At 38.9% G+C, this 14,206-nt stretch overlaps 1 protein-coding gene across 2 annotated transcripts in view; it reads right to left on the bottom strand.

Moving 5' to 3' along the window:
• Positions 1–14,206, bottom strand: part of CEP126 (centrosomal protein 126) — a 52,456-nt gene that overhangs the window by 17,940 nt on the left and 20,310 nt on the right. The window contains exons 1-3 of one of the 2 annotated variants that reach the window (XM_060179724.1): positions 8,040–9,228; positions 6,698–6,896; positions 2,405–4,538 (exon numbers count right to left, since the gene is read on the bottom strand). In XM_060179724.1, the coding sequence (XP_060035707.1) occupies positions 2,405–4,538; positions 6,698–6,823 (2,260 nt within the window). In that variant the 5' untranslated portion in view covers positions 6,824–6,896; positions 8,040–9,228. Of the gene's footprint in view, positions 1–2,404; positions 4,539–6,697; positions 6,897–8,039; positions 9,229–14,206 lie in introns of those variants that run through there. The other variant, XM_060179723.1, reaches the window with a different exon arrangement.

Here is a 14,206-nt window from a genome sequence, read left to right as displayed (position 1 = left end):
CTAGATATAGACCAGTAAGATAGAGCATATGTTCACATGTATCCATAAATTAGGGCAAAATATATACCTGAAAGCAAAGTGCACAATAGTCTGCAGTGAGTCAGTATAAAGTTCATAATGAAATAGTGTCTACTTAGACTTAGATACCCACCTCACCTACTTCCTATTACAGTTCTCTCACTCACTCCAAAGCTAACCTTATCAAAGCAAGAACTGCAAAAGTTGAATAAGGGCAAGAGACTGGCATACTTTAATGATGACACTTTAGTCATTATCAGGCCACCCCATCAGCTGGGGCCCTAATCGGGGAGTCCTGAGATTCCCAAACAGACATGATGGGCCTAAACCTCAAATAAATCCCTCTCTCCATTATTATCAGTCATCTCTATCAGGAACAACACAACAGACCCCTTTGTGGGCCCCCAAAGGACCTTGCCCTCAACTTGGATCAACAATGGTAGAGAATGTCCCATCCTCCGAAGGGATGATGGACAACATACTCTATGCTACACCTGAGGAAGATGGGTCGACATTGAGACAGCTTGGAATGTTTCTACTCATGACCACAGAATGTGAGCTCAGAGCTACAGGGATGCAGAGGTAACATAGGCTCCTAAGCTGATTGTGGGCCCCAGGTCACATCAAATTGATGGGGTTTGTAGTCGACAATACTTATACCCCTTTCCCATATTAGGGAGCTTCTCTCTTCCCTGATCCAGCTTTCTTGTCCTTTTTCCAGCCATGACATCATCTTCCCAGACAATAACTTGGATCTACATGCATATCATATTTCAGGCTCAGGGGAAAAAAAAAAAACAAACTAGTATAGCCACAGGCCCTTTGGAATATAACTAAAATATGCCTACTAGCTATCTACAAAATAGAGGACCCCTCAACTCTTCAACTGCACTATTTCAGCCCTTAGGTCCATGATTGGTCAACAATTTGTTTGGCTTTGTATGTTAACTCTCTTTTCAGCCACCAGGTTCCAGATGCTATCATAATGCCGACCAGACTTCCCTGGACAGACAACCCCACCAGTGTGTCCTGGAGCTCCGATTCCCCCAGAGCCCTTAACCACTAGGGAAAAAGAGAGGCAGGCTGGGAGTATGGATCCACCTGTCAACGTCCATGTTCAGCGGGGAAGCAATTACAGAAGCCAGACCTTCCACCTTCTGCATCCCACAATGACCCTGGGTCCATACTCCCAGAGGACTAAAGAATAGGAAAGCTATCAGGGTAGGGGATGGGATACAGAGTTTATGTTTATTATTAATATATATATATGTATATATATCCCCACAGTGTTGTTATAATGCAAAATTATAGAGTTTTGAATGACACTTTTCAATTGTTAGCCCTGTGGAAACAGATGTATATGTTGCATTTTAGGTGTATAACTGAACAGTTTTCATAAAGGATGATTGTTACATAGCTAATAAGCATCTGAAAATCTCTCTGTCTCATCAGTCCTCAGAAAAATTCTTATTAAAATAATCAGCTGTGGTGACACAGCAGATAAAGCATTGGACTCTCAAGCATAAGGTCCTGAGTTCATTCCCTGGCAACACATGTACCAGAATGATGTCTGGTTCTTTCTCTTTCTCCTAACAATTCTCATGAATAAATAAATAAAGTCTTCAAAAAAATCAGCTACAACCACACACACCAGAGTGATCAAAATAAAAGACATGTTACTAAGTCTTGGCAAAGAGAATTCATAGCAGCTTCATAGTCAGAAGCTGAAATATCTCAAATGTCCTTTAGTACTATGTTTGTATAAAGTAAAACTGTATTTTTCACCCAATGAAATACCATTGTAAAGAAAAATAAAGTAAGTTAATCACACACCATAATATATGCAAAAGAAGTCAGTCATAAAGATACATGTTTTATTCCATTAATATGAAGTTAAGAATAGTTAACATTGGTGGAAGATGCTGGATGTTTATTAACGTGGTTAATGAAGGACACTTTCAGTACTAATAGTGCTTGATTTCTTGTTTTAGGCAACTACATTCTGAGTGTATACACATCATTGACATATGTGCACTTTGTATCATCTTCATAAGTAGAATATATATATATTTTGTAAATTATAGTTTGATGTTTTTAAAAAAGAATTCGAGTCTATTTTCTCTTTTGTCTCCTTTCCAAACAAAAAAGTCATGGTAAAAAAAAATGGAATGGACAAAAAGTTTCCCATTTTAGTTAAGCAACAGTTAGTTCATTCTCTTATAGCTCCAGCTATCACAGAGACACATTTACAATATTAAGGGAGATAATTTATTCATATATTAATACACCATATCTATAAGGTGCACAGTGACATACTTCATTAAGAAAATTCCCCACAATCTTAAGTTGCACACTTTATCTATAAAATATATAAATTCATTCTTACCAGCAGACTTCTCATTCTGACCTAGGGTGTTAGGCTGTCTTTTCCACAAGGCATCGGCTTCGTTAGTAGTTCCATAAGTCACAGAGTCATTCCTTTCTTCATAATTTGAACATCTTTGAGTGTAATGTGATGTTCCATCTTGATCAACCATTTGGGTGTCACTGGAGTGATCTGTTTTTGCTAAGGTTTGGCACTCAGGAGAATAATATGATAGAGAGGGTATCACAGTGATTAAGTTAGCATGAACACTGGAGGATGGAAGATTATTTTCTTGACTCCACTGATCCAATTTATGTTCTCTTGGAAGCACATGTTTTGAATTAAAACAGTTATGTGTAATAATGTTTTGAAAATGTTCAGGCATTGCTGACTGACACTGAGACACTTGAGTATTTTTACCATTCCTAATATTCAGTGGAGATTTAAGAGGAGGGTGAGGTACAATTAGTTTACCCTGAGCTTGTAAAAAGGTGTTGACTTTGCTTGCAGACTGTGGTCGAATAACAGTGCCTTTTCTGTTTGTATATATATGGCCTGATGGGACTTTAGCAGATCTTGATCTAATTATTTTTGCTCTGGCTCTTTGTGGATTAGTTTTTTGAGTTTTAGAATCACCTTTATGTAAAGGGGATTTAACTTCCTCTTTCTTTGAGGCTGACCAGGCTTGTTTAGCAGAGTTATAACCTGAAGGCATGAAACAGTTCAAAGGCACATGGTCTGTTCCACATCCTCCTAAAGCAGAGACATTTTCAGAGGCACATTCATCCCTGAGTGTCTCCCTCTCAGAAGAGACAGCACACGCAGGCACATTAAGTGTGCTGCTGATAGTGTCACTTCTGGCTGGAATAGAAAATGGCTGAGAGCCCTGTTGAGATGCTTCTATTCTAGTCTTCAGTGATTCATTATCTGCAGCATTATTTTCTCTTTCTCCAGTTTCATCAAACCATCTCAGTTTTTTAACAGTCTTTGGTATTTCTGTACCTTTCCCTCTTTCTTTTGTTAATTCAATACTATCTCTAATAGTTGCTGCTTTTTTATTTCCTAGCTTAAAGCCTTGGCTTATAACTAGTGCTGTAAAACAATCATGCTCATATTTAGATTCTTTCTTTAAAATACTTTTAAGAAACCTCACACTATTTCTCTCATGAATATTATGTTTCATTTTCTTGTGCTGACCGACTACATCACAATCAGAAATTACATTAGATGCTGTGAATATTTCAGCTGTTTTCTGCTTTTTATCTTTTAAATCAGAATTGTGAGGTATATAGGCAGCTTGACCATTATCTGAAAACAAAGACAACTCCTGATCACTACAATTCAGATATTGTATCTTTTCATCCTTAAGATCTTTTGATTCTCCTAACTTTCCACAACACTGTACTGGGTGAGCTCCTTTTATGTACCTACTGTTCTTTGGAAAAGGCCTGGCTGACTGTGCATTTGATGGGAAAGCTAACGGTGTTGCCACAGCTACACATGGAGTAGTAAATGAAGTAGCTCTATTTTCATGAGCAAGTGAAGATGGCTTCTCTTGGTCTGAAAATGTAGCCAGTTTCTGGGTTATAGAATTTGGAGTGGTCCAGGCTTTACTGAACTTAAATGCTGGGCTCTCAGTAACTAATGGTCTCTCCTTTTGGAATGTTCCAGAAGAGGAGTCAGTTGTCCTCATGGTGCCAGTTTTGAAGGCCTTTTTATTTGTGTCTCCTTCTACAAGTACAGGTGGACTGTATGTGAAGCTCACCGAATTCTCAGTAGTATTTGTAGATCTTTCCATAATTGGAGCAGATGAATCTTGTTCCTTACTATTACAATATTCATGCAAAGGAAGAACACTAAGTTTACTTAAATTATTCGAGGAAGGAATGCCAGTTTGAGTATTTGATTCATCTAAATGTATAAGCCAATTACTTATATGCTGAGTTTTATATGCTGACAACTTATCTTCATCAAAGCAGTTTACATTAGTTGATTGCAGATTTTTTGAGTTGAGGGAAAAAGAACTCTCCAGGATTGGTGTAGAAGTTGCCTGATTAAGTGTTAAATATACCTGTTCATGTTCCCCAGCTTCAAGACTGTCTACACTTGAAAGGGTTTCAGAATTGGTTATCTGCTTAACTTCATCACAAAATTTCTGGAAAAAAAAAGAAAAGAAAATCGAATTATATCTTATAGACATTTAAAATCCCAAAACTCATGATTAAGCATACTACTGTTATTGGGATTAATTTCCCCTGGTATGCTAGAAGAGAGTGAGATGACTAAATAGTGTAGGGATATAAATATTCTATATCCCTGGGACAGTCTCTGAGTGAAAAAGAGCTAACAAAGACTATACTAAAGAATGTTTATCAAAAATCTGCCATCTACAGAAAAGAAAACACAAGTAGAACCTGAACTGGAATTGGTGTATTGCACCAAAGTAAAAGACTCTGGGGTGGGTGGGTGTGGAGATTACAGATCCAAGGATGACAGAGGACCTAGTGGGGGTTGTATTATTATATGGAAAACTGGGAAATGTTATGCATGTACAAACTATTGTATTTACTGTCGAATGTAAAACATTAATTCCCCAATAAAGAAATTGAAAAAAAAATATGCATCTAAAGTTACTGTTCAATTCAATTAGCAATGGTTACAGCTTAGAAAAAGTTTTTATTGCCACTCATTCAGACCATGGAGTTTCTTGATGGTTTTGTAATACACAGACTTCTGAAACAGTGAATTCTGAAACAAGTGGTTCTTTTTTCCAGAAATCCTCACTAGACTTGATAAAGTCTCCTCGAAGCTCTGCAACCTCATGTTAGTTTCCTGATAATTGGGGTGGGGGCACTGTGAACATTATGCTGTGTAGATGCATATCAGCATTTGTTAGGAGTTACTTTTTCTGATAGGCAATTAAGTTGCCTGTGGGTTTTCTTCTGGCTTGTTTGAAAATATATCCAGGCAAAAAGCTCATGTCATGACAGGGTTTACTTCATATACTTCCCATTTTATCCTATCTTGTACTGGCTATTGGTTAAAATTCTCTATTGTTACAGCTGTTTAGGGAGGTAGACATCTTATCCTGGTCTGAAGAACTCTCCTGCTTTGCTTTTTTAGTTTTGCCACTGTTGGTTAGCACTTGGATGAATCAGGCCAAGGTTGTAAATTTAATCAATCTACTAAGAATTTCACAAGGTATGTAATTAATTATGAAATATAAACATCTCTGGGAAATTAGCTGATAGTCATACTCTTTGTGAGAATATAACAGCATAAAGGTCCTACCAGAAAGAGAACAGAAGCAAGTCTCTAGCTAATTGAACTACAGTGTCACTAAAAACCTAATGTGCAGATACGTCATTACTTCATTATTACTGTCCCTTTGGTTATATTCCACACTCTTACAATGACACCTAAATTACTGTAGCTTGAAATGGCTTTCATACTCATAAAAAAAAATCACCTCATTTTGGATGGAGTTTGAAGGAATCATGTTAAGTGAGATAAACCAGAAGAGAAGAGAAGGATGAATATGGGATGATCTCACTCACAGACAGAAGTTGAGAAATAAGAACAGAAGTGGAAGTACAAAGCAGAACTTGGACTGGGTTTGGTGAATTGCACCAAAGTAAAGGAATCTGTGGGGGAGGTGGCTTTGAGGTCCTGGAGCACAGTGGCTGAGAAGGACCTAAGTGTGTGTGTGTGTGTGTGGGGGGGGGGGGGTTAGCAGTTTTTTGCAGAGAACTGAGAAATTTTTACACGTGTCAACAACTGTATTTCCTGTTTACTCTAAACCATTAATTTCGCCAATGAAAGAAAAAAAAACAACCCCAAATTCTAAAACCTATTGTCTAAATAAAAGAGAAATGAGAAAAAAGAGTAATGTGGAGGGTCCAGGCAGTGGTGCACCTGGTTAACTGCACACATACTCTGCACAAGGACCCAGGTTCAAACCCCTGGTCCCCACCTGCAGGGGGAAAGCTTCACAAGTGGTGAAGCAGGGCTGCAGGTGTCGCTCTATTTTGTTCCCTCTCTATCTCTCCCTTCCCTCTCAATTTATCTCCATCTCTATCCAATAATAAATAAACAAATATTAAAAAAATGAGGAAGCCAAGAGAAAAACAAAAGTGTGGAAAAATTAAATATATATTCACATATATACATTTCTCAAGTATCTGTGATGAATTTTCATGAATTCATTTACATTCTCTTTCACTACCTTGACTAAAAGGACATAGCTTCTTAGTAGAGAATACTACAAAAATGGAACAATTATTCTGAGATATGAAGATCTCGATAGTTTCATACTTGCAAACTGCTTAGATGTTGATCCTCCAGGAGTTTCTGAGTTTCCTCCAGTTTAAGCTGGAATGCATCTTTGTTGGTAGCCAAGCTTGTGCTGCTGTTTTCCTTTATTTCTTTACCATAACCCATTTTGGACAAGAAATATTTCTGATGATTTTGATTGCTTTTTGACAATGATAAAGCCAAGGCGTTATCTATAGCTCTGTGAATCACACATAAAGAAGACTTAGTGCATTTCAGTAGTTAACTTCTTTCTATAAACAAACAAATGATGCATACTTTTAGCGCGTGTGTGTCCAGATAATCACATATAAGGATATTGGAGAAATATATAAATACATTAGAATGGGAATTCATAAAAATAGAGGTATTATAGTGTCACTCTGCATTCATTCAGTCATTCATGACTTTGACTATTAAGTCCTATTTCTCTACAGGCTAGGACGGATATATAAGGAGCTCCTGTATAAGTGAAGAATTAATCCTCAATTGTTTAAAAGAATTTCTATCTGGATAAGAACAAACTGCATAACTGAGTTAATGCCATGGTTGCTAAGTATTCCTATACCCCTCATGGAGGTGAAGACTCAAGCAGATAGAAAGCATAAAAAACTGCTTGTCAGGGCAAGTAGGAATTTCCATCCTAGTTTCTTAGGTTTGCAGATTTGGCTTTTGCTCCATGGAGGAGAGTATGCACATTTTTTTTTTTTCAGTTATAGCACAAATATTTGCATGGTTTTCATGCCACGGAAGGCATACCTTTATGTGGAGTCCACTTTTAGTGTGTAAAGTGCCACCAAAAACTATCAGTGGAAGACACCATCTTCTATTACAATTCTCCATCTTCTGCAAATTCACATCATTTTTCATTACATTACATGTACACAATGAAAGGCAACAAACCAAGAAGATTCTGACAATGGTGGCATAGTGCTAGATGAATCAAATTACTGACTGCTACTGTACTAGGCCAGTAGTATGAATTCTAAGGATATTTCCCCCAATTCCTTTGAATTTGATTATCCAATCAATGAAAATAAAAATGTTTTGGAAGGTGACACGTAGCCACATGTAACATATACCTATCTCCAATACCCATATATATCTTTATTTGGACAAACTGGACTAGTTAAGGTCAGTGAGTATTAGATTCTGACTATTCTTTTGTGACTACAGGGATATCAGGAGAGCAAGAAGGTATGTAACACAAATCCTTAACACTGAGTTACATTTTTTCTTTCTTGTCCTTCAAGCTCTCCTGTTCTTATAAATTCCTTCCCCGTCAATCACCCTTCCCAAAGTATTGATAAATCTACAAAATATCTAGTAAACTTGACTTATTTACCTTTAATGATGTCGTCTCTCAACTTTTTCTTCTCTATTCCACTTGCTTCTCTTCTCTTCTCTTCTCTACTTTCTTCCCCCAGTGAGGAGGACTGAAGGGATGGATAGGGATAAGAGGAGGTGGAGAAGTAGAAAGAGAGGGGGAGTGTAACACAGGGGGAAAGGAAGAAGAAATCATAAAGGAAGAAGAAACAGGAGGAACTGGAGAAGGAAAATCTAAAAAAGTCAGCGGGAAACATGGTGAGGGAGATGGGTGTAATGGAGAGGAAAAAAGAGGGATGGATGGAAGTGCTGAGGGAACTGCAGAAGAGGAAGGTGGTGGGGAAGAAAGACTGGATGAAGAGGAAGAAAACCGTACGGGAGGTGAAGAAGAGGGTGTAGAAGAAGGTGTTGAAGACAAAGACGAGGGTGGGGAATGACAGGGAAGAGGATAGGAGGGCTCAGAGCCAGGCACACAGTCCATAAAGGCCTGGGACAGATTTGACAATGTGTTTTTTTGTGGAACAGATTGCTGAACTGGCTGAAAGGGGTGCAAGCTAGTGAAATGTTCAGGCAATGGAGCAATACAAGGAGGAAAGGGGTCTGGCTGATGAGGGGGATGACTAGATATGCAGGAAGGCTTCAAAGCCGGGAAAGCTTTCACAGGGCTTGGGGACCTAACCAGCCGAGCTGGAAGGGAGCGGCGAACAAGGGCTGGTGTCACAGCGGTAGGGGTAGAACGCTGTGTTGGAAGAAAATATCTGGGCTTGAAAGTTTTGTAAAATAACTTGCTCTGTGAATCAGGCTCAGGGATGACTGGAGAACTCTGAGGTGGGTGTGGTATATGGCCAGGTGGGCCAGAAAGAATTGGGGTTGGGAAGCGAGGGAAACTGCCAGAAGCGTTGGCAATAACTGGGGTTGGTGGATGAGGCAGATATTTGACTGGGCTGGACAGTAATGGAGCTGGTAGAAGAATCTTTGGACGAGTAGAGGGGGCAGACAGACGGCCAGGAAGGATATAAGGCTGGCAAGAGGGAGAGAGAGTTGGATAGCTAGGAAGAATCTGGGAATGGTGGGGTATCAATGGGACCCGTGAAGGAGGCAGCTGATGAGGTGAGTAAGGATCAGGTGTAGAGACAGCTCGACAAGCAGGAATGGATCTGCACAAGGGGAAAAGCATTTGGATAGGCAGGTAGAGAGACAGCCTCATTAAGTTTTTTTTTTTTTTTTTTTTTTTTTTGGTTTACTGGACTGTTTTTAGGCTTATGGCTTATATGATTTTTTTTTTTTCTTGTCTCTAAGACACATGCATCTTCTGGTCAACCAGTGTCCCTTCACATGGGCTGGAAAATGTGTATAGCTTATGCATGCAGGTTCCTATTTTCTCATTTCTTCACATCTCAGAAGTCTGACAGTCATAGAGATGACGAATGCAGGCTAGACAACAGTATGGTTTAACATTTCTATGAAGGGCAAAGGGGTGAATTAAACCACTGCCCAGCTCTGGCCAGATTTCACAGGGCAGGCAGCATGTAGTTGAGAACCATTGTCTCACCACAAATACATGGATATTGGAGATAGATATCTAAAAAATTTAAATCACAAAAATGTAACATGGTAGAAGATATAACTTAGTTTACCTTACATCTACCAGAAGAGTCAAGTATATTATCTCTGTGAGAAGAATTTGGCTGTGATGGAAAGTTGGTTATTGTTAATGTTAGTCATTACTAGTACTCTTCTAGCTCTTTATTACCTAAAGTAGCTTCTATTTTCACATGCACATCATCTGTGCTTTTTCTTGAGACTGACATTCTGAGTGCTCTCTTGAAATTAATGCATTACTACCATCTCCAGGTAGTTTTGCCACTAGTATTTTCCATGAGAATAACTTTAAATATGGTGCTGGGGATTGAACCCAGGGACTCATGAAAGTGAGGTGTGTACTCCACCACCAAGCCATCTCCCCAGACGCAGAACAATTTTTTACGAGTACTGATATATCTCCACTTCTTTGGAGGCTCCCTATTTCTTGACAGTGCTTCATTCAATACATCTTGGTTATATGCTTAGCAGAAAATGTATTTTTAATAAGATAATTACTTACCAATATTTGTAGCTTAATTGGATAATACTATGTGTAAATAATTCTATTAATCTAACAACTGATCCTTAATATTCTATGACCTTACATTTGTATAGCATTTCATATTTTATGAAGTACTTTCAATATTTAATAGTTATCTATGGAGAGAAATTTAAGGTTTTGTTGGTAAATCACTCCATATTTTTCAAATAACTTTTGTATATAACACAGATGTCATGAAACCACAGTAATAGTATGTTACACTAATAACATGAAATCTATGTATATAATTTATAATGAAATAATTCCCCATACAACAACTATTATTCATGTTATTTAGTGGTTCTGTCACAGACTTGGTATTCTGATAACTGTTTGCTTACTGACAGGGAAGTAAAAAAATGTTCTGACACTTTAATTCTTATAAGACTAAAAGGAATTGTATACTATTAAACAGAAATCTATTCTTTCATTCACAGTAAAAAAGAGTTTTATAAGCTGGGGATATCTGATAACTCAGAAGATAACAATAAACATACATAGTTTGGCATATTAATCTAAATTGATTTTTTATTGTTGTTGTGGTTGTTGTTGGATAGGACAGAGAGAAATGGAGAGAAGAGGGAGGAAGACGGGTGGGGGGAGAGAAAGACAGACACCTGCAGACCTGCTTCACTGCTTGTGAAGCGACTCCCCTGCAGGTGGGGAGCCGGGGCTCAAACTGGGATCCTTACGCTGGTCCCTGCGCTTTGCACCTTGTGCTTAACCTGTTGTGCTACCGCTGGACTCCCTGATTTTTTTTTTTAATAGAGAATTAGAGAGAAAGTGAAAGAGACCATAGCACTGAAGCTTCCTTCAAGGTAGTGGGAGCCAAGCTTGAGCCTGGGAGCATCACGCATGGTAAAGCAACACACTCTCCAAGTGAGCTACTCTGCTGCTCCTAAATTTAACCTATCTAATTCTTTCAGACAACTGTATACTGAAAGACAGAACTGGAATTTCACGGGTAAACTTAAGATAGTGTGTACAGGGGAGTCAGGTAGCACAGCGGGTTAAGCGCATATGGCGCAAAGTGCAAGGACTGGAGTAAGGATCCTGGTTCCAGCCCCCAGCTCCCCACCTGCAGGGGAGTCACTTCACAGGCAGTGAAGCAGGTCTGCAGGTATCTTATCTTTCTCTCCCACTCCTCTCTCCATTTCTCTCTGTCGTATCCAACAACATCATCAATAACAACAATAATAAAACAATAAAACAAGGGCGACAAAAGGGAATAAATAAATATTTAAAAAAGATAGTGTGCTCAAACACTGTTTCAATAATGCACACTGAAAGCACTATTATGTCACTATTCAACACTACCTCAAAAAAATTCTATATCAAAATCTCCTATAGTTGTCATCTTCTCTTTATAGTTTCTGTAACTACTCTAAAATCATATGCTCTCACCATTAACTTCCATTTGCACCACAGCCCACTGCTCTTGGGTTTTCACCTCTTTAACGCCAGCTTTTGTTAGCAATAAATCTATAAAATGATGGGACAAAACGATAAAGTCTTTCTTGACTTTAATTCTCTTGGTTCTTCTATATCATGCTTTCCTGGTTTCCAGTTCTTGCTTTTTCCCTAAGTCTTCTATAAGCACTTCCTTTCTCTCCCACTCTCTCTCCCACCCTCTCCTTTTATTTATTTATTTTTTTTTGAAAGAGGAGGGAATGGAAAGGGGGAAGAGGGAAAGAGATAGAGAAGGAGGCACCTGCAGTACTGATAGACTACTCACGACACCTGTCCCTCTGCATTGGGGACAGAGGCTTTGAAACTGGGTTTCAGTGCATGGTAATGTGCGCCTTGTGCCCTGATTTTTTTTTTTTTTCTTGTTTGACCATTGTATGTTGGATTTCTTGAGTTATATAACCTTCTTTGCTTATTCTATCCATAGTCTCTTTGCAATTTTATTAATATAGTCTGCGTGATCTTACTGTATCTGTGTGAATAAAAAGTTATTAAGATCCATTCTGTTGACCAATTTAACCTTGGACTATCTTTTTTTAAATTTCATTTTGGGGTGGGGGTAATGCTTTGTGGGATAACTGCTGACACACAGATACGGTTTCTTATGTCTCTGTAATAGATGCCCACATACCACTCCCACTACCAACTTGATTCTTTTTCCAGCATCCTGCTCTAGGTCTCCAACAGTTTCTCTAGTCCCTCCTGTCTGCTTCTCCCTTAAAAGTCCTTTGCTCTGCTGTAATACATGGGCTGATTTTCAAGTCTCTTCTCCAGAATCATTGGTAGGATATGAACAATGTTACTAGCACAGTACTTATGATAAAACAAGCTCACCACTGATGGACCACATCTGGACTAAAAGGAGTGAATAAATAAATTACAGACATCTGGTAGAAAGCTTTGGATGACTGTGAATGTGACAACTCTTGAAACTGGCCATGTGTCCTGCAGGGACCAGCAAGCTATTTACAGAAATCATTAGCAGAAGATGAGGTTTTTGCCCCAGGGTGGCTCTACGCCCACCCATTGTGATCCCAATTTCCGACTGCTACACAGTCTCTTGTGGGAAGAGAGGAAGAGAGGAAGAGCAAAGACCAGTCTGTGACTGTACTGTGGGCTGTCATGAGGATTCTTCCTATAAAAGAATGTCTCCCGTTGGCATGTACTGCTTTCTGTCCCCTAACAGAAGCTGAGTATGGAATACTGTCAAGGAAGTTTGCTTGGCTGAAGACAGCCAGGGCAACCACATGTGGGTACTGAACTATAGCCTTAGCTTTATCTGTCTAACACTCTTATCTTGTTCCTGGCCCAAGCATGAGAAGTAAGACTTGACACTATCCCATAATGTCGCAAATAAATGCACAACTTACTGTCCTTCCCAGTATTCCCCCCCCTCCATCCCTATTCTTCCTTAATAGTCCTAATCTTGATAAATGGTTCTATCACCCATTTACTGACCAGACTGATCTTCAGAGTTATCTTTCCAGTTCTTAAATGGCTGCCAAATCATGCTCATTCTATCTCCAAAGTTAAGAAGTCATCTTCATGAACTAAAGTACCACTTTACCAGGCTTGCCAATTTACAGGTCATTATTTGCCTAGAGTCTATCTAGCCAAGTTATCGGTATTTTGTATTCTACGATTCATCCATATTCTTTGGTTTAGCCACCAGAGTTATTACCGGAGCTCAGTGCCTGCCTGCATGATTTTACCAGCTTCCCAGTGGCTACTTCTTTTTTCTTTATTTTTCCTTTTTTATTTAAAAAAATATATTTAATTCATTCTGGATAGAGACAGAGCAAAACTGAGAAGAAAGGAGGAGAGGAAGAGAAGAAGAAAGACACCTGCAGCACTGCTCCACTGCTCATGAAGCTTCCTTTCCTAGCATGGCAATGTGTGTGGCCTAACAGGCATGCTAGCACTGGGTCCCAATTCACCCAAACTCTAACACAGGACTTCCTGTATTGCTGATCACTCTGCACATGCTCATCTCTTAGCTTAGAAAAATTCTACGTACCAGGCCCACAATTAGCTGATTTTCCTCAAAGTGCTGTACATGAGTCTTCTATTCCAGGGCCAAGCCTGGTGGAACATATATTTTACCATATATTTTACCCATATGAGAGCACCTGCATGGGGTGGTGGCTATGATCATTGGAGCACTGTTGCAATATTTCTCCTTCTCTGTGTCTTTTTTTTCCTCACTTTCTATCTTTAAAAAAAAAAAAAAGAATAGTCTGACAGGATTGGTGGGATCATGTAGTCACAGAACCTTTAGCAATAACCCCGGTAGTGAGAATAAAAGTTGCTTTCTATACCATAAGGTTTTTTTTTCTGGACTATTACAAAACCTGAAAAGATGAATTTAACTGTTCTCAACTCTTAGTTAATAGTCACTAGCTAACAGAGATATCAGCTAATAGTTCTAAGAGATCTACTAGCCACCAATTCTAAATATGTCATGTTAAAACATAAATTACTCGTAGTCCGGGAGATGGCACAGTGGATAAGGCATTAGACTCTCAAGCATGAGGTCCTAAGTTCAGTCCCCAGCAGTACATGTACCAGAGTGATGTCTGGTTCTTTCTCTCGCT

The sequence above is a fragment of the Erinaceus europaeus genome, chromosome 20, assembly GCF_950295315.1.
Source record: "Erinaceus europaeus chromosome 20, mEriEur2.1, whole genome shotgun sequence".
Taxonomy (NCBI): domain Eukaryota; kingdom Metazoa; phylum Chordata; class Mammalia; order Eulipotyphla; family Erinaceidae; genus Erinaceus; species Erinaceus europaeus.
Note: the sequence above shows the minus strand (reverse complement) of the source record. Positions and strands in the feature narration are given on the sequence as shown.